We start from the raw sequence: 21,851 nt of genomic DNA on the forward strand, positions 1-21,851 counted from the left end.
TGAAGGAGAAATTGCATCATTACTTAGCAGAAGTTCAAAATTCATAATTTTTATAAATAAGTGATAGCACTGGTTAAAACCACAACTATCAACAACTTTAATGCATGTCATGGTTTGTTTGAGACCTATTATAGCTTTCTGTGTTGGTCTCAAGTTTGAATATATCAAATCTTGGAATATATAGCATCTTAAGAACAGCAAAATATAGCTTTACCACGAATTGCAGCTGAATTAATGCTTAGATCAAGTGTACATATTTAGTCGATGTTAATGATTATATTGACTCATATTTTGTTGGAGATTCAGGCTTCATTTACAACGGCTTTCTTATCGCTTCTTAAAATAGTTTTTTAGTACAAAAATTTTATTTTTTGTACTAGAAAGCTATTTTAAGAAACAATAAAAAAGCAGTACCAAATGAAGCCATAAACTAGTGAATTAGAAATTTTTGTGCTAAAAAGCCGTTTTAGAAAGTATCAAAAAATCTGTCCCAAACGTAGCCTTAGACTGATGAGGATCAATAATTGATTAATTTTTTGTAGTTGGTTTAAGTCCTATGAGTTGGAAATCCCATCTACAATCAAGTGCAGTTTATCATCAACTAAAATATAGTATATATATTATATTGGTTCAACTAAATGAACGAAGGAAGTAATTTGATTACAATGCCTATTGAGAGAGTTTAGGATTTTCATTAACGTATCATTATCTATATAGATAATCAAAGTTAAAATAAAAATAAAAATCCTATATTTAATGAAAGGATACAATATGTGAATGTAAGATTTCATTTCAATCAAGAATTGGTAAATTCAAGTATCATCAAGCTGATATGGAAGTATATTTGAATAATAACCCTATAGATTGGTAACTAGATTTATTCATTTATTCTAGTTTATACATTGTTTTAAACTTGATTAATATGTTTTATAATTAATTTGGTCTTGAGTAATCAATTGTGAATAATCTCTTTAGTGAGCTATAAATCAATGTGGAGAATTAAAAGTGTTTTACAACTAATTGCTTAACAATCACCTTTAATTAAAATTTCTTTGGATTCTAGGGCACGGAAGAAGTTGCTTAATATGAAGGCTGACACAATATGTATAGTCATGTTCGAAGAGAATTTTGATTTTGATCATTTTTAATAGGTGTGAGGGAGTATAGGAAAGCCCAATGAATGTGATTTGAAGCTTAAAAAGCTTTTTGAAGGTGAAGATGCAAATGTAGCTAAGATCTACCAAGGGATACAGGTTGATTTGTGGGTGACTAATTTTGTGTAGAGCTTAAGAAACTTTTATATACTCGGATATTATGAGTGTAAGTATTCTTTAAAATGCTAAAGATGCTAGGAATAAATATTTAATTTATTTAGGGTGTCATTATGTGAAGTTTTGGTGTGAAGTGTGAAAGGAAGGTTAATTGGTTGAATTTGGAAATATCTTGGTTGACTTAGGTATTTTGTGAATAGCTTAGTGTAGGAGTGTTGGAATTTAAATAGAAGCTCCATGACACTCAAAGTGGAGGTGTAGATTATAAATATAGAACACACACAAGTAAAGTAAAAATTAATATGTATTAAATCTCTTACCAAAAAGGGATGTCCAACATCACCAAACCATGGTTAAGTATTAACCCACCAAGCTTTTCTTAAGGAAGAAGAAAAGACTTCTCCAAATAATTTCTCTTGCACTTTAATACCTTTTTCTTATAGATTTTATTATATTTATACAAATTATTTGTAAAGAGAAGATAAGAAAAATATAGGATTGTCAAATTATAACAAATGCGCTTTAGACGTTATCTTTTTATTCTATTGAATGAATCTATTGAAAGATGCCCTTTTGAAGTCTCACAAGATGGTTGGCCATATTTATTTTGACTTGAAGGATGACTTATATGATGAAATGATAATAGCGATGTGACATTATAGACCCGCTTTGAAAAATGTTAATTTTACATTCTCATATTATAAATGACATCCAATGATTACACATGAAAATTTAAATTACATAAATAACAAATACATGTGTAATATATGAAATGTCAAGATATTCAATCATTTTTTTGTACTAGAGGGGGTGGCTCTCGCTCGGCATGGAGGTCAAAGGAAGATGTTTCTCGATAACTTCTTAGTCTCTCCTTATCTTCTTTATGTCTTGTGGTTGATGGTCTGTATTGCATCCAAATTTGTCTATGATGATACTTGAACCCTAATGGCAAAACTCGGAACAAAATAGAGAGGAAAAGATAATAAAATAAAGAAATATTAGATAATTTAGAGATAGAAGCTCTTATAATTTTATTATCAGCATAAAATATATAAGATTACTTTTCTCTTAGATCAAGGGTTTATGAGAATTTTTCTCAATTTTTCTTGGCAATTCAGTGTTGTAAGTTTTCTATTCCAAGTCACTTCTTATTTGATACCTTGTTCTTCATTTCAATTAAAGATTAAAATCAAAGATCACTTGCATCTTATATCTCTTCTCCATTGGCAACCCCTTGCATATAAAACTCTCTGAACTCTGAATCACATAAATCATATTTGCCTCATAGTTGTTTCTTGTTGTCTCCATATTGATCTCCTCAATTCTGTAATTTTAAGTTCATCTTTCTTTACTGCTCTTATGTAACTTTTCAATTCCTGTTTTAGTTAAAACCAGTTAACTACTTTGTTTAAAGTCAATCATTCAACAATTTTCTAGCTGTAAAATCTGAATGATTAAGCCTCCTGTAATATCTCAACAGAGTAAAGAAGGTAGAAAGATTTGTTTATATCATAAAGTCAGATTTGAAGACTTTCATGTTGATTTTATTGAATCCTTCCTTTGCTTCCCTTCCAAGAAATCAGTCCCTCTAAATTCCAGTAGATCAATGACGTGAATTCATAAGGAAAAGGTCCATTATTAAAAAAAAATTAATAAAACATCACAATCTGCTTGGCTAAAGAAGAAACTCCAGCTTTCGGCTGAGTCAGTCCTACAAAGGCAAACAAAAATCAACAGAAGATCCACAGAAACTGCAATTGTATCATTTCATGTAACAGTAGTAAGCTTCTGAAATCAATGTCAGGTTGTCTCAATCAAAGACTTGTTTTCATTAATGCAAGAAGGCAACGAGTATTCATTTGTTTATTCTATTCATGGAGTTGTTTTCACAAATCATGAAAATTGCTTTTCTAAAAGCTATTTGATTGCAAGTTTTCAGAACTTTATTTTAAATTTACTGAAAAGTAACTTTATTGTATGTAAAATATTTTTTTTTTGTATTTTGATAATAGTAAAAGATACCCTTACTTTTTTTTTTTTGAATAATTTTTTAAGGCATGGTGGAGAGGCCGGCGGTGTCGATACCGCGAATGGATGGTGGCCGGCGACGGCCAGAGGTTGCCATAGGTGGTTGGTGGAGGGTTCTGTAGGCTTGTAGAGAAAGTGATGGAATATAGGCAAATTCCAACTGATTAGAACTCCAGAAAACTTCATTTGATCTCTTGGCAGGAAAGATAATCATATACCAATTACAGGATGAACAATCATTCCTATTTGAGGCTTACTTAATCCAGATTCTGCAAGCCATGAACGTTATATGATTTGATGGTTGCATCTTCTCTATCATGTCTGTGTCATGTTTATGCTATTAGGGCATCTCAAACTGAAAAACCCACTTTACACTCCAAAGTACAGTAAAATTTCAAAATGCAGTAATTTGTCTCCAATCGAACTCCATTTTGCCCGCTTCTTCATCGTGCTTCCAAAGATAATCGTTTTTCTCCTCTTTCGCGCACTTTTTCAGCAAATTCCGAATAGAGAAAAAATAGCGTGTGTGAACATTGAGACGTCAATATTGACGTCTCACTATTACCTTTCACTCTGGGAGAATAGCAGGCGAAAGCGCGTTCGGCTGGATCGTTTGGCGGACGACAATCACATGTACGCGGTTCTATTGCGGATGGTCTTAGAAGCTAAAGAAATCATAGATTACACTATACTAGCAATTTTACTGCGTCTACAATTGCTGTTGAAGTCAGAAGTCTGGTTGCCCATACAATGAAGAAGCAGAAAAGAAAAGGAACTGGGCCAACAGATATCTGCGGGTTGCTTCTGCTTGGAAATACAGTTGCAGAACCCCAAGTTCAAGCTCTGGATTGCTGGTTTGAAAGATTTTGCTTTCATTTAACGTATCTAATTGTTTTAGGAGTTATTAAAGAATAAAACCTGTGATGCTGATCCGAATAGCGGTCATTTCTCCTCCATTTCTCTTCCTTCTTCGAGATGAGTGTCAAGCATGTTGAACTTTGCCCTTATTCTGGAACGACCTATACCCTTGGCTTCAATCTCCCTCTACCAAGCTTCACTCTTGCTCGACCACGATGGAGCAGAGCACCCTCAATTTCATCTCGGGACGAGCTCTCGATTCTCGAGCACGAGTAAAAATGGATTAGTCCAGCTCGAGGTTGTTCTATGGGCTCAACTCAAGTTCAAGCTGCTCTTTTGAGGGATGAGTTGAACTGAAATTTGCTAGAACTTAAGCTCAACTCAATTCGTTTCCAACCCTAGAGGATGATAAGAGCAAAAAGCAAGTAAAATGTGAGCCTGTTATGATTATAATTGTTCCAGAATGTCTGAATTGCTGGTCTCATATTGCCTGTTCCCTCAGAAATCGTTTTCCGTTAAGCTTATTTGCTCCTTAGCAACTGATATTTCAAATAGTTGTTTTTGATTTTTTATGTATTATTTAAGAAAATTTTAAATTTAATATTGTTTAACTAATTCGAGCCGAATATGAGCCGGCAAATTAATTTAAAATAAACCGAACACAAACATATTGTTCGCAAACAATTTCAAACAAGAGCTAAATTCAATCGAACAAACTTTCAAATAAACCAAAACAAACAAATGATGAGCTCGTTGAAGCTCATCTCATTATGGCTTTATGTTTAATGTGGGGAACCTATCATGCATCGCTAATTTAGGCTTCGTTTGGGACGGTTTTTTACTATTTCTTACAACAGCTTTTTAGCATAAAAATCTAAAAAGCTGTTTTAAGCAGCAGTAAGAAAGCCGTCCCAAATGAAGTCTTAGGCTTCGTTTGGGACGACTTTCTTTCTGCTTCTTAAAGCAGCTTTCTAATATAAAAATTTTAATTTTTGTACTAAAAAGCTCATCCCAAACAAAGCCTTAATCACTTCATTTCATCTCACATAATTTCACGAATCAATAACCGCAAAAATTCATTTTTGATGAATTTAAATCTCTCAATATAGCAACAACATCAAGCCTTGATCCTATTACATGAGATCAAGTACATGAATCATTTTTCTTCATTGTGTCCTATTAAGAGTCAAATTCTCATTTAAATCTGATAAAAAATCATTTTTAATACTTTCTAAACAAATCTTTTTAAATTTATCTCTATTTTTTTATCATAAATCAAATATAATACATCATCTCTTGCACATTAATTTAATTTAAATTTATTATACTTCCAACCAAACCGAAAAAATCTCAAAAATCCATGCATTACCAAACATTTCATAATTAATGATTTTTGAGACCAAGTTGGAATTTTTAAGCCTCTTAAGTTTTCTCATCGCTTTACAGGCTTCATTTTTGCTAACTTTTTTACTGAGCTATACAAACAATTGTAATATTTGTTACGACATCTCTAACCGAAAACTCATTTTCTCATCAAAATATAATAATAATTACGTCAAATATTAACTGATCTCCAATCAAACTTTATTTTTTAACAAAAAAAAAAAATATTGTATATTCTTTCTCATATATATTTTTAATATTTATCTTTAATCATAAATGTTAGAACTTGCTTGAGTAAGAAGAGCTCTTCTTGAGCATCTTAGAAGAGAGGGAGAGGGCTAACAAGAATGCATATTCGTTTTATTCATTAGGCATATTACAGGGCTTACAATGCCTATTTATAGGCATTTACAAGTAGTGTGATAACGTGCTAATCAACCTAATTTAAAACCGAATCAATACACAACAATCTCTACATTGGTCTCACAAGTCATATTTTGTTAGCAATTATTACAGGAAGGTGACCAAATGGTCTCCTCTTCTTGACATTGATGTGGAGTCCCCTTTCATACCTATTTGAATTACCTTCCCCAACTTGCGATCGTATTTTTTTTTTCTCCCCGCATTCTCCACGGATTGGGATCCTTATTTGGTCGTCCGCCAAAGTTGGATCATGCGACTTCTGTTGCCTCCCGTCCCTCTGTTGCACGTGTGTTAGTAAAGCTTGACATTACTAAAAAATATTATGACAAAGTTTAGATTGGTCATGAAAAGCTTGGTTATGTCCAACAGGTTGTGATGGAGGAGTTTTCCCATTTTTGTGTGCAATGTAAATCGATTGGTCATTTACTTGATGAATGTCGTTCTTTTAATCCATTGTTTGATTCGGTTAATAAGAAGAATTTTGGTGAGATGGTTAATGCTGTGGAAGTTAATGTGGCTGCTGGTGGCATTAATGAGGGTGTGGTTGTTGGTGGTCCTATGAAAAATTCTTTGCCCACAGTTAACCTTGCTTGTATTAATGAGGTTGGGGTTAATGGGGAGATCGGTGTGGATGATACCTTAGCTCTGCATAATTTCAATGGCATCGTCGAGGATGCTACTATTGTTGACGGGTTAGTCTGTTCAACATTGGATGATTTATGTTTGACTCATTCTTGTGGAATTAATGAGGGAGTGGTTGAGGCTTTAGAGACTAACAATTGTTTGATTAATTTAGTAGTATGTCCTAGTGTTAATTATGTTTATGATGTTGATGTAAGTGATGGTGAAACTGCGAATTCCAATGTTTCCCCTTTAGTTCCAGCTGAACGTAAGTGTGTGTCACCTATGGGTGGGATTTCTCTTGTTAATAGTTGCAAGGCTGCTAAGGTTTTGGCTATAAATAATACTCTCTCTACTATGTCGTTGGTGAATGTTCCTATTGAGTTGATTTCTTCAGAAGATTTGAATATTGAAGTTAAGGGAAAGTGTTTGTATCAAAATGATTGGCTGGATAGTTCTTCTTCTTCGTAATGTGGGGATGTTGAGAGTCAAGTTGACACTATAGATGATGATGTGTATAATTTGGAAGTGAGTCATTTTGTCCCGAGTGGTGGAAAGCGATGTAGACGGAAAGCTAAAAAGAAGTAATTCAGTGGTTTCTTTTAATGCTTACTATCATTATGTTAGCAGATTTATGTTGGTTGATTTTTTGTGGTTTGATGGATTATGATGAGGCAGGTCTCCTGCACACCCCTCTTGAAGGCCATGGCTTGTTGTGACAACATTGGTGGATCCTTTTCCATTGTATTCAACGGTGGATTTCGTACTTGGTTTCTCTCGCTGATGGTTATTCTTCCTCCAAATTGATGTCCCGAGCCTGGCAACCGGATGGTGATTTTGAGTCCAGCTCTTCGGATTATTTTTCTTTTCCAACTTACTTGGCTGGTTTTGGCTTAATGTAGCTTTCTTTCAGCTTTGTGTCTTTCCTTTTTGGTTTTTTTGATCTTTGGTTGTATGTCCTTTTCTTTTGGAATAAAATTTGTTTTTGAAGAAAAAAATGTTTACCTTGGTTCGATTTTATGACCAAAAAACCATTTGTGCACATGTTGCGATTTGATTAGTTCCATGCAATAACTCCATGAGCAAACCCGCCAAACCAAACACAATCCCCCTCGTATCCGGCTTTCACTGTGTTCTAATCGACGACTCCAGCTCACAGTCCTGCACATTCTAACTTATATTCGCCTGCACCCGTTGTTGTTCCTCCCGTGATTTGCACGCCCTTGCCTTGTGCATTGCTTGCTCCCTCGTGCTTCTGACCCACACATTTGCTCTTATGCGGCATGCCCGCGCTCTAACATCTATACTCCAGCTCATAGTCTTCTTTGAACACCTGTGCATGCTTTGTTCTGCGACTTCACATGAGCCATATGTTCAATCCTGAGGTTTGTGATCCTGCTGCTTTGTCTCCGCTGCTCTGACACATCGAATTCGATTGATACTGCTCGCAAATCTACCTCCAATTTAACCCGGAAGCTCCACCTCAAAAAATTTAAACATATCTTTAACCAAGAATAATGAAATCATACTTCCATTCATGTGAAACCCTTTAAGTAAAAGAAGCTAAGCTTTTAACTATCGAGATATTATTTGTTTTGACCAAAGAGCCTCATGGTTTTGTCCTGCACTTTGTCTTGTATGACACTTAGTTCCTATCTTCCGATTGGTGTATTACTCTGATATCATCTTTAACTATTCAAACTCTTAATTATCGAGATATTGGTCTCTTAGGCCTAAGTGAGAGAAAACTTGTAAGAAAGATTTTAGAAGAAATAGACTAGTAAAGACAAGGAACATAGGAGCTCAAAATGTGATCCCATCTCATTCCTTTTTCTATAGTGCTATAGTAGAGCATATATAGGAGGAAGATGAGTGTGGAATATTCTTCTGTTAGACTTTGATATCGGGAGATTGTGATGCCTGATGCGGCTAGAGAATGTGGTGCCTGCTGCGGCCAGATGCCAGTCGTAGTGATCACGTGATGTTGGTTGCTAACAGTCCCCTCAGACTTCTTATTGTCGTTGGAGACGACAGTGAGTTTGTTTCAAAGTAGTTGGAAGCGGGTGACTGGAAGTGGCTTGGTAAGTATGTCGGCTGGTTGTTCGGAAGAGTGAATGTGCTCAATGGTGATTTCCTTGTTATGGATGTGGTTGCTGATGAAGTGGTAATCGATCTCAATGTGCTTGGTTCTCGCATGAAAGACCGGGTTATGAGTGAGTGCCACGGCTGAGATGTTATTGTAGAACACTTTGGTGGGAGAGAGTTGAACATCATCGAAGTCTGCTAGTAGGCATCGCAGCCATAAGACTTCGGAGGTGGCCGCGGCGAGCGCACAGTATTCGGTCTCAGTAGATGACTTGGCTACTGTAACCTGCTTTTTAACTGACCAAGAAATGAGATTATGTCTGAGGAAAGTGCAGAAGGTGGATATAGATTTGCGGTATGTTTGATCAGAAGCCCATTCAGCATCGACATAGGATTGAAAAGTAAGATTGTTGCGACAGAGGGGAAGACCGTATGGGATTGTGCCTTGAATGTACCTTAGCAGGCGTTTGAGCGTTTGGAGATGGATGTGTTGAGGGTCATGCATATGCTGGAAAATCTAAATTCATGGCGAAGGATATGTCAGGGCGGGTGATGGTTAAGTATTGCAGCGATCCTGCAAGCTGGCGATAATGAGTTGGATCAATGGGTTGGAGACCCGCGTTGGAAGAGCTGGATGGTTTTAGTGTAATAGGGGTGAGCAGTGGTTTAAAGTTGAGAAAGCCACAGGAGTTGAGGATGTCTTGGGCATACTGCTGTTGGTCTAGGAAGAGACCATATGGCGTGGCAGATATACGTATGCCAAGGAATAAGGAGAGTGATTTTGGTTCTTTAAGAGAGAATGCTTCTTGGAGCTTGGACAGTATGTCATGTATTTGTTGTGGATCATTCCCGGTAATAAGCATGTCATCAACGTAAATGAGGATGTAGATTTGAGCGGAGTCAGTCTTGAGAATCAAGAGCGCTGGGTCTGATTTGCTGAAGTGAAAACCTTCGACCTGAAGTTGGGTTGTGAGTTTTTTATACCACTGCCGTGGAGATTGCTTTAAGCCATAGACGGCCTTGTGCAATTTGCAGACGTGCCCGGGATATTGAGGGTCGAGAAAGCCCTGGGGTTGAGTCATCTTGATTGAGGAACGCATTTGTGACGTTTAGCTGCGTAATGGACCAAGCTCGCTGAAGTGCAATAGTAAGCAGGATACGGATTGTTGGTAGCTTAGCAACGGGACTGAATGTCTCGTGGTAGTTAAGTCCTGGTTGTTGCTCGTAGCCTTTGGCGACTAATCTTGCTTAGTACCTGTCGATGTTTCCGGCTGAGTCCCGTTTCAATTTATAGGTCCACTTGCATCCAAGGACGGGATGCTGAGAAGGAAATGGTACTAAGGACCAAGTGCCCTGTCGTTGGAGAGCTCGGAATTCATCGAACATGGCAGCACGCCAGTGGTTGGAGGTGGATGCTTGATTGAATGTGGTCGGAGTGAGGTGATCGAATGAGGTGGCTAGTAGATCAGGAATCTGTTTTGGTTTGACAATACTCGATTTGAGGCGGGTTTGCATTGGATGAGGATGTGGCAGAGAGGTGTTTGTGGTGGTTGATTCCTTTGCAGGAAGGGGTTGAGTTTTAGGTGAGAAAGTAGGCGGAGAGAGGGATGAGCCAGGTGGTTCTGTAGGAAATGGAGCTAAGGGTGTGGTAGTGAGATCATTGGAAGGTGGAGGAATTGAAGACACAGATGTGGGAAGCAGTGTTAGTGGGGAAATGGTTGTAGTTGAGGATGAGGGAGGTAGCTCTGTGGGAATTGCATGATAGGGAAAAATGGTTTCATGAAAGACGACATAGCGGGAAATAAATATTTTGTTTGATGATCTATGAAAACACCTGTATCCTTTATGAGTGGGTGAGTAACCTATGAAGATGCAGTCAAGGGACCTTGGAGATAGTTTATCAGGTGCCCGATGCTTGAGCCAAGGAAAACACAAACATACGAATGATCGAAGATGAGTATAGGAGGGAAGAGTGTCATGGAGCGTTTGAAACGGAATTTGAATGTTACAGGCTTTGGTTGGCAGCCTATTATTGAGGTAATTGGCGGTGAGGAGGGCGTCTGCCCAGAATTTCTGGGGTAGATTGGCGGCTAGAAGTAGAGTTCGAGTGGTGTCGAGAAGATGGCGATGCTTTCTCTCGGCTAAGCCGTTTTGCTCGGGGGTATGAGGGCAATTGAATTGATGAACAATGTCATTCGTTGCAAGAAATTGTTGATATTGGGCACTGGTATATTCACCACCGCCATCAGAGCGGAGGGTTTTTAAAATTGAATTTTGATTATATTGTAAAATTGTTGGAATTTAGAGAGCGATTCAGCTTTTGATTTCATAAGGAACAACCAATAAAATCTAGTGTGATCGATAAATGCTATATAATATTTATATCCATTGATAGAGCTAACGGGTGCTGGACCCCATACATTAGTGTGGATGAGTAAGAAGGGAGCTGGTACATCTGTTGTTCTGTGAGGAAAGGGAAGTTTATGGCTCTTAGCCATGTTACAAAACTTGCAGTAGTTCGAAAGGGAGGAGAGACTAATAGATGGTTCTAATCTTGCCAGGGTGCGTATAACGAGCTGATTGGGATGGCCGAGTTGTTCGTGCCAGGGAGAAGGATTGTGTGAGTTGAACTAAAGCGCGATTATAGGAGAGTTGGGTGTGTTGGCGGAGATGACGTAGAGACCGTCGTGACTCCTACCACGGAGGATGATTTGGTTGTCCTGAAGATCCGTGATTTGGAATCCGAGTGCATCAAAGGAGATAGAGCAGTTGTTATTAGTGGTGAGCTAATGAATGGAGAGCAAGTTGTGGGAAAGAGATGGAACATGAAGTAAATTATGAAGATACAGCTTACGGTTAGATTGCGGTAATGGGAGGAGGCCGTCTCCGGAGATGTGGATGGGTAGCGTTCTGCCGTTGGCGATGGTGATCGAGTCTGCCCATTGATAGAGAATTGGTTGTAGCAAATTGGTCGCATCAGATGTGAGATGCGAGGAGGCTCCAGAGTCGAGCACCACTCTGTTGGAGGAGCTGCCGGAGCTTGGGTTAGCATTACGCGAGGCGGCGCTGGTGTATAGTTTAAGTTGCAGCGATGCCAGCATTGCACATCAATATGACCCGATTTATTGCAGATTTGACAGGTTGGCCGGGGAGTTGATGACTGAGTGGTGGTATTGTAGTTGCGAGAAGGGGAGCCGCGGCCTCTGATGGAGCGGGTCGACTGAGGGAAATTGCCTCGGCCACGGTCTGGTTGAGAGTTGCTATAGAAAGCAGAGTTATCCTTGGACGGGGTAGAGCCTTTGAGAAGTTGATTCTGAATATTGATTTCCTCACTACAGAGGAGGGAGTAGAGCACTTCCAGGCTTATGGAGGTTTGACACGTTCGAATGGACGTGCAGAACGATTTGTACGCCGCCGGCAAGCCATTTAGGATGTAGTGAATGATATCTTCACTGTCGACTTGAGATCCCGCCGCCGCGATGCTATCGACCAGCCCTTTAATCTGAGCGAGATAGTCTTGCATAGAGCTATCACCCATGGTGACATTGTGAAGAGTGTTTTTGAGCTGGATGACCCGGGATCGATTGGTCGGTTGTAGGCGACTCTCCAGCATTTGCTAGATCTCATGAGCTGAGGAGAGGGTGAGAATGTAGGGTAGTATGGATGGGGAGATGGTGGAATAAAGAGCGGAAACGAGATTCTGATCGACCAGCTTCCAGAGGCGATGGTCGGCGTGGGACGGTGGCAGCTGTTGTTGAGCGTCGGTGAGATACCCGTCAAATCTGTTTGCGGAGAAGAGTTTAAGAGTCTGCACCTTCCAAATGGCGTAATTGTCATTGATCAGCTGGGTAGTAACGATCTGCTTAATGTTCTACATGAGGAACTTAAGCGGTGCAAGGACGGTGAAGTGAGCCATGGAGGTGGAGAGGGAGGAGGTGGATTGCGGTGTTGTTTGGTTGCTGGATGCTTCTCGCTCGGACATGATGATCAGGTGTCGTGAGGCTTTTAGTGCTTTGATACCATGAGAGAAAGCCTGCAAGGAAGATTTTAGAAGAAATAGACTAGTAAAGACAAGGAATAGAGGAGCTCAAAATGTGATCCCATCTCATTCCTTTTTCTACAGTGCTACAGTAAAGCATATATGGAGGAAGATGAGTGCGGAATATTCTTCCGTAAGACTTTGCTATCAGGAGATTGTGATGCCTATTGTTGCCAGAGAATGTGGTGCCTGCTACGGCCAGATGCCAGCCGTAGTGGTCACATGATGTTGGTTGCTAACACTAAGAGCCTCACGATTTTGTCATGTTGGTCTGACTTCCCAGTAGATCACGCATCCTAGAATTGCTCTAGAATGAGCACGCTTAACTGCGAAGTTTCTTAATAAAATTGCAACCATTACATCAAAATACACCTCGATGTTTAAGAGTTTAGCTTTTTTTTTTTTACTTTACAGATTTCACAATTTGGCCCGCTGCCCTGTAATCGCCAACCCGCAATCCACGGCCAAATCCCCAGCTCTCATGTGGATGCTGCCCCGAGGTTCGCCCTAAATTTTTGCTTCCAGTCACACCAGTGTGCAGCACGCATCCCTGCTCTTGCGCACTGTCACTTGTTAATGCACTCGCGCCTAACTCGCGACCTACGATTGCCCGTGCCCCTCATAGGTCCAGTATTCTCGAGTCGGACCGCCTTCGATACCTCTGCATACGACTCCAATGTTCACACCTAGTACGCCCACAACCGACCCGCCCGTGTCGCATGCCCGCGCTTATGTGCTACCCAGGCTTGATGAGGCCTGTGCGTGTTCGGCCCACCCGAGCATCAAGCCTCTTTCCTAAGCGCCTTCGCGCCCAGCACGTAACTCGGCTGATCTTTGCGCCCAGCACGTTAACTTAGTTGATCTCCAAGCCCAAAGAAACTCTCTTGTGGGCTTTGAGCCCCACGCAAGCCTTGGTCAGCACGAGTCAGCGAGCGTCTGCACTGAGCTTGCACGCATTCACCCCGTGTATTCTCCACACTTACTCTGATTTGCAACCCATCCGCGCTTCTTGGCTCGACTGCAACCCAACGGCAACCTTCCGGATCCACAAGCAAACTTTGATCTGAAAACCTTGCGTAAAACCTGAGCCCGCCTACCCGACCTGCATACCACCGATCCAACCTTCACTTCCTGATCACCCTCAATGAGGCTCTGATATCACTTGTTATGTTTCTAAAGGAGAAAGAGATGCTCTTCTTTAGCTTCTTGGAAGAGAGGGGGGGGGTGTTTGATAAGCAAGCCCACATATCACGTTCGGCTACAGCTTCCACTATTCTGAATTAGCAGAGAAAGATGACTACCTTTATCTGACATTGAATCCTTACCGTTGGCTTCCAACTGATTCATCTTCACCGTTAATGTAAAGGCACTATGTTATTATAAAAGGTGTAAGATGAACTATGAACAAGGACATGAAAAAGGTTTCACTGTTCATCCTCTGTTTTCTCCTTTTCTTGTTTCCCTGCTTGTTTGATTCTTGCAGGTAACGAAGACAACAGTGAATGGAGTTCTACATGGTATCAGAGCAGGTTTTTTGCCTTACGGCGTAGATCTGCATTTTCGGTTTCATTTTTTCAGCCATGGCGTCGTCTTCTTCGTCTCCTTCTACAACTTCGTCTCCTTCTACAACTTCGTCTCCAACTAAGCTTGCATTCAAAATCTCCGATGTTCCGATCCCGCCTCAGTTAAAATTTCTTATGTCCAATGTTAAGTCAGTGCTTAACATTCAGCTCTCTGCTGATAATTATCCACTATGGAAAACTCAAATCCTCAAGTTGTTCACTGCCAATGGATTTGAAGGTTTTTTGGATGGGTCTTCTCCGAAGCCTCCCAAGCTCCTTTCGTCAACGACTGAGCTTACATCCAATCCTGAGTACTATTCTTGGTTACTCATTGATCAAAATCTTGCTGCGGTTTTGTATTCTATCATATCTCCAACATTTCTTCCTTATGTTTTGATGCTTGATTCCTGCGTTGAAATATGGCAAACCATCGAGCGTCGTTTACAGTCGACGAATCGCTCAAGGATACTGCAGCTGAAAAATGAATTAAATCATGTTTCTATGAAGGATAAAACAATGATGCAATACTTATCTGATATCAAAGGTAAAGTTGATGCCATCGGTTCTGCTGGATTGCCATTATCCTCCGATGATATCATTATGTATACCCTTAATGGTTTGCCCACTACGTATCAAGGATTCAAAATAGCGATTCGAACCAATCTGAATCCCATTAGTCTTGATGATTTCTATGCTCTCCTGTGTAGTGAAGAGCTTAATCTAGCTGCGGAAGCCGCTCGCGAAATGTCTCTATCTTCAGACCATATTCCAGCTATGACAGCTCAACGTGGTCGTGGGCGCAATCGGAGTTATCTTGGTTGATCTTCTTTTCGTCCACCGCGTGGTCGCACCTCTGCTCGTAGTTCTCCCTCTACTCCTCCGGTTGAGTGCCAAATTTGTGGTAAATTTGGCCATTCTGCGGTCAAGTGTTGGTACCATGGTGATTTTGATTATCAATCGCCCACCTCCGCTTATTCAGCTGATCTTGCTCCATCTTCATCCGACTGGTTGCTGGACACGGGCGCTACAGCGCATCTTACATCTGATTCCAATCAGTTGAATAATTCCAAACCTTATAAAGGCCATCAGCAAGTCATGGTTGGCAACGGCGATCTCTTACCGATAACTCACACTGGTAAAGGCTTGTTACCCACTCCTAGCCGTAAGCTTCTTCTTTCCTCTCTTCATTTTGTTCCTCAATTAGCCAAAAATCTCATTTCGGTTAAACGCCTCACCACTGACAATTCCTGTAAAATTGTTTTTGATGCTCATGGATATCATATTCAGGATCCGAGGACCAACCGAACTCTCCTTCACGGTCGCTCTATTCACGGACTTTACCCTCTTAAAGCTACATCTACTCATCCTCCGTCGCTTACAGCTCTCTCAGCCATCCACTCCGACACTCAACTGTGGCATCGTAGACTTGGCCATCCGTCTCACTCGGTTCTCCGCCAATTACCAAATTACCTTACAATGTCTTCTGTTTCTTTTTCGTCTAGTCATCAATGTAATGCTTGTGATCTATCTAAGAGTCACAAGCTTCCCTTCTCTCTTTCTTCTTCAAGGTCTAGTCAAGTTTTAGAACTAATTCATAGTGATGTATGGGGTCCTTCTTCTGTTATTTCCTTACATGGTTTTAAATACTATGTCTTATTTATAGATGATTTTTCCCGCTTTACATGGCTTTATCCATTGCAAGCAAAATCTGATGTAGCCAAAATTTTTGTTCAATTTAAAAATTTGGTTGAAAATCAATTTGATAAACGTATCAAGTGTTTGCGTTCTGATCAAGGAGGTGAATATACATCTCACGTTTTTCAATCCTTTCTTGCTAAATGTGGCATTATTCATCAAGTAACTTGTCCGTACACTCCTCAACAAAATGGTGTCGCAGAACGTAAACATCGGCATCTACTTGAAACGACTAGATCGCTTCTTTTTGATGCTAACCTACCTACTCCATTTTGGCTACATGTTGTTCTCACTGCTGTCTACTTAATAAATCGGTTACCACCCATTTCAAAAAAATCTAAATCTCCCTTTCACTTACTCTTTAAATCTAACCCTGATTACTCTCTCTTAAAGGTTTTCGGCTGCTTGTGTTATCCTCTCACTCCCTCTCTTTCACTCACCAAATTTCATCCCAAATCTTTGCCATGTGTGTTTCTTGGGTATACTCCACATTCTAAAGGATACAACTGTTTTCATATTGAAACAGGCAAAATCTTCACGTCTCGTCATGTAAAATTCGTTGAGCATGTTTTTCCTTACGCTCAACTTCAATCTGTTTCCACTGTCTCTCCTTCTTCAAGTCTTACTTACACTCCTCCTACTCTACTTGTTCCTAGCTATGTTCAACAACCTTCCCCACAAACACGTTCTACTGTCATTCCCATTCCTGTATCCCGATCAACAAATAGTTCAAAACTTCTTACTACCTCACCTCCAGGTTCACCACATATCTCCAAAATTCCTTCCAGCCCCTCTGTTTCCTCCGAACCACCTTCCGTTACTCAACTCCCAGCTCCACAGCCAGCTTCCTCCCATCACCCAATGCTTACATGGCTACGAACTGGGAACCTTAAGCCTAAACATATTGTTAATATGTATGTGACTGATGTTTTCTCAGATCCTACTTGTTACACCGAGGCTGTCAAACACCTCGTATGGCGCCAAGCCATGTCAGCTGAATTTGCTGCTCTTCAACAGCAAGGTACGTGGACACTTGTTCCACCTTCTCCCGATCAAAATGTATTAGGGAGCAAATGGATTTTTAGAACAAAATATAACTCTGATGGTTCCATTGCACGACATAAAGCTAGGCTTGTTGCTCTCGGGTGCAATCAGCAATATGGTTTAGACTATTTTCATACATTCAGTCCTGTGGCTAAGCTTCCAACTATTCGTATTTTTCTCGTCATTGCTGCTACTTTTAAATGGACTGTGTTACAACTTGACATATCTAATGCTTTTTTGCACGGTGCTCTTACTGATACTATCTATATGTCTCAACCAATTGGCTTTAAAGATTCCCTACATCCTGACCATGTTTGTTTACTTAAAAAGTCCTTATATGGATTGAGACAATCGCCAAGGAAATGGTTTGAAACATTCTCCACGTACCTTCTCTCTTATGGGTTTCGTCATAGCACAGCAGATCCTTCCTTGTTACTTTATAACAAAGGTGCAGTTATGATTTATATTCTTGTGTACGTGGATGACATACTATTAACTGGCAATGATGACTCCACCGTCAGTCATTTACTCACTGCTCTTCATCAGCGGTTTAATATGAGGAATCTCGGTCCTATTTCCCATTTCCTTGGAATGCAGGTCCTTCATACTCCATCAGGTTTCCATCTTTCTCAATCTCGATATGCCGCTCAAATCCTAAAAAAAGCTGGAATGGAGAACTCCAAACCAATCTCTACACCGATTGCCTCCAAGACACTCTGCCATCCGTCTTCATTGTTATCTACTGATACAGCTGCACTTTACACACAACTCGTAGGATCTCTTCAGTATTTAACATTGACGCGACCTGATATTGCTTATACAGTTAACCGATTATGCCAATATATGCACCAACCTCATGAGGATCATTTCAGGCTGCTTAAACGACTGTTACAGTATCTCCAAGGTACTCTTTCCTTTGGTCTACCTCTTGTGGCTGCTAACCTTCATCTTCGCGCTTATTCTGATTCCGATTGGGCGGGAGATCTTGTTGATAGAAAATCAACAACAGGATACTGTGCTTTCTTAGGAAGCAATCTTATTTCTTGGCAAGTAAAAAAACAGAAAACAGTCGCAAGATCCTCTACTGAAGCCGAGTATAGAGCACTTGCAACGGCTGCCACTGATATTATATGGCTTAAACGCTTATTGGCCGAGTTTCAGATCAACTCATCAACTCCTACTCCTTTATTTTGTGATAACGTTTCTTCAATTGCACTTGCCAATAATCCTGTTTTTCATGCTCGAACGAAACATATTGAAATTGATTTTCATTTCGTTCGTGAATGCATTAAGAATGCCACTTTACAAGTTCATCATATTCACTCAACTGATCAAATAGCCGATCTGTTTACCAAAGCATTGTCTCTACAGCGATTCCACTTTCTTCGCGACAAGCTAACCATTTTGGATCCAATGGCTAGCTTGAGGGGCGGTGATAAGCAAGCCCACATATCACGTTCGGCTACAGCTTCCACTATTCTGAATTAGCAGAGAATGATGACTACCTTTATCTGACATTGAATCCTTACCGTTGGCTTCCAACTGATTCATCTTCACCGTTAATGTAAAGGCACTATGTTATTATAAAAGGTGTAAGATGAACTATGAACAAGGACATGAAAAAGGTTTCACTGTTCATCCTCTGTTTTCTCCTTTTCTTGTTTCCCTGCTTGTTTGATTCTTGCAGGTAACGAAGACAACAGTGAATGGAGTTCTACAGTGTTAACATGAATATATATTCCTTATAGGCATTTATTACAAATATAAATAGGATGATATGAGTATAAAAATAAAATATAAGAGTGAAATATTTAATATTAAAATTTTATATAAATGATAAAAATATAATATTAAAATTTGAGCGGTAGAAATATAAAAAGCATAAAATAAAATGATATGGATGTAAATGCCTTGAATCATTTATTCAAGGCAACTGGGTTGAGGCTCCCCACATTCCAGAAAAGAAAAAATTCTTCTCGCATACTACAAACAGAACAGAAAAATGAACCAAAAAAGGTGAAGAATCTCTTCTCAAGCAAGATAATTTAAAATATATATTCAGCAAACTCTGCATGCAAAGAAAGCAAACAGGTTTCTTATGAAAAAGCTGAAACAGCTTTCATCAAAAGTTGAAGATCAACCAAACAAATAGATACAAAAGGATTTCAATTCTCATTTAAAAATTTATACAGGAACCCCTGGTAAGGGAACAAGGCATTCCTAAGAACAGAGAAAGCAAAGCTGAATTCTAACAGAATAAGAGTACTCCAATATTATTCAACTTCTACAACTCTCTGCTATTCTCTCCTTTCTTTACTAGACAGATTATTGTAATAACTTATATAAATCAAAGAACAAGTGCAACCATCCTCTTGGCAGTTCAGAATCCCTTGGGGCATCCTTTCTTCTCAGCAGAGGTAGCCACTTCAGTAGAAGGTATACAATAATAGACTTGAATCAAGGAAAAGATAACCAAAGAAACAAATAACAAAATAATACGAATAGTTAGGATTTTGAGTGAAGAAGGTCATGACCAAAATTAAGATCAAGCCACCTCCTGCATCCTCTCCTGCTCTGAATAAAGCTGGTCCCAGGAGAGAAAATCACCAGGAACTCCCCCGTTAGGCTGATACTGTTTCTGCTGTTCCAGGCCCATTCGACCAATTGGTGGCAAAGCCATGGCTGCCGGTCCATCCTTCACCAGATGCTGGACCCAGGTGAGATCAGGCTCATCCGAAGGAGGTGCCTTGGTACCAAAATTGTTAGTTCCATTGCTGCGGAAATTAAAAGTTGCAGACTTTCTGAGCTTGTTCAACTCATCTCCTTGAATGCCCCAGTCCAACTTCCCATCAGGAGAACCCCAGTCAGATATAGCAATCGGCGAGCTTGGCGCAGCCGATGTTAATGGAGATGAAAGAGCTGGAATATGACGAGGAACAGCCCCTCGGTCGATAAAACTCTGACTCCTCTTTGCAAAAGCTGCCTGCCTTGAATTCATGATGGCCTTTGCCATCGAATGATCAAGTCCAAAGGAAGAAGACCCAGACACGGTAGGAGAAGAAGGCATATTGTGCCCATAGCCGGTAGCGCTCTTCAAGGAGAGACCTTGCAGTTGGGACAGCATAGAAGGGTCGATGGAGCCAAACAAATCATTGTAATCAGAAGCAGCGTTGAAAGAATTAGTCTTCCAGTTTGATCGAGGAGATGCAGCGTTGGTGGAGATTTCATCAAGCAGCTTCTGCTGGTAACCTTCGATACCCATCAATTCGAGATCGAAATCAAGGTCCCTTGCATTCAGGCTTGCCTTCAGCCGGCTACTAGCAGAAGAAGTATTCATCCACGCCGTGGCTGATGAGGAAGCTGAAGGCGACATCGGCATCATAAGAGCAGCCATCATGTCTAGAGAAGAAACGCCCATGGCCGATGATCTCGGAGAAGACAAAACATGGCCAGCGACAGAAGCTGTGGTGGGGTTAACCATCCTAAGCTCTTCCACCTTGTGGGCGAAAAAACAAACACGTCGGCTGCATCCAGTCTCATCTTTACAGAGACGAGTACGATACTGTGCTGGGTGAAGCCAACACTCAAACACCCCGTGTGCGTATTCACATGAATCAGCTTTCAGGCACGAACCTTTACGGAAATCGGGACAAGGAACGCAGCTATAAGAGTACTTTCTGGGATCGCGTCGCCGGGCGTTCTCGCCGGGGTGAACAAACGGGCACTCAGTCCAGTCATGGGAGTAAGCTCTCGAGCAAGGCTTCACCTTGAAGGTATACATACGGAACTCATCGGTTCCATAGATCCCGTTTTTGATGTCCGGGAGAGTTAAATCCGGAGGGTATTCCTTCTTCGAAGGAGAGGAAACCCTAGGGCACGGGGCTTTGAGAAGAATCTCAAGGTCTTTAGCCATGGAAGCGGAGAATTGTTTAGCGATAACGTCGCCGGGGCGGTTACCGGCGGCGTCCACAGCATCCACGTCAGCGGATGAATTGATGAGGAGCTTTACAACGTCGAGCGACGCCGGAGAACCACCGGCTGCGGCGCAGTGGAGAGCGGTAGCGCCATCGGCGTCGCAGCGGCGGTTAACGTTTACAGAGTTACAGCTGAGGATGTAGGACAGCACGTCAGTGCTGCCATAGAGGGAGGCGATCATCGCCGGAGTCCGATTAGCGTATGCCATGCGTCGTGTTGGAGAGGAGGTGGGGCCCACTGAGCGAGAGTACCATGGAGCGGAGATATCGAATGAGACGGCGCCATCTTCGACAGCTTGCTTGAAGGCGGAAAGGTCGTTGTTTGCAGCGAGTTCGAGGAGAAAATTGGATTCCGACTCCGGTGAAGCTAAAGGCGGCGGCTTTATGGTAGCAACGGCGGCGTCCATCAAGGATGGAGCAGAGGGAGGTGGAGATGGCTTTCGGGGACCTCGGCACATAGATGGAAGGGGGTGAAAAGGTGAGATCTTGCGGAGTTGAGATTGAGAAGAAGAGATGAAACAAATGGATGAAGGTGCAGCAATGGTGTTCTGCTTTTGTAGGCAAAGGATGGGATTAAATAAGTAAACGATGAACGGAAGAGAAGCCGGCTCGTCTTCTGTACCTCTCTATGGTCAAAAAGGCGACGCCCGAAGTTGCCTTCTTCGTACATCTCGTTTCTAAATGCAAATGATAAAAAATTGTGAAATGAAATGGAAATGAAGATTCGAAAGCTGCCCATAGAAGACAGGGCAGAGCGGGCAGAAAGGTGACGCGGCGTCCTTTTATTAGTAAAGGTTAAGATTTTTTAAAATAAATACTATACTTCTACCAATATGAAAAAATATATTTATATGAAAGAATAATTTCA

The 21,851-nt window shown here is 40.7% G+C and overlaps 1 protein-coding gene across 1 annotated transcript; it reads right to left on the reverse strand.

The window, feature by feature from the left end:
- Positions 1-19,085: 19,085 nt before the first annotated feature.
- Positions 19,086-21,602, reverse strand: LOC110096111 (zinc finger CCCH domain-containing protein 33-like). Its single transcript, XM_020821883.2, has one exon. It carries the CDS (start codon positions 21,439-21,441, stop codon positions 19,555-19,557), a length of 1,887 nt encoding a protein of 628 aa, XP_020677542.2. The 5' UTR covers positions 21,442-21,602; the 3' UTR covers positions 19,086-19,554.
- Between the last annotated feature and the right edge of the window lie 249 nt (positions 21,603-21,851).

Source organism: Dendrobium catenatum, unplaced genomic scaffold (genome assembly GCF_001605985.2).
Source record: "Dendrobium catenatum unplaced genomic scaffold, ASM160598v2 fragScaff_scaffold_456, whole genome shotgun sequence".
NCBI classification, from domain to species: domain Eukaryota; kingdom Viridiplantae; phylum Streptophyta; class Magnoliopsida; order Asparagales; family Orchidaceae; genus Dendrobium; species Dendrobium catenatum.

What these genes read in the sequence shown, in the direction of transcription:
- LOC110096111 (XM_020821883.2), bottom strand. Translation starts at nt 21,441, where the DNA reads ATGTGCCGAGGTCCCCGAAAGCCATCTCCACCTCCCTCTGCTCCATCC.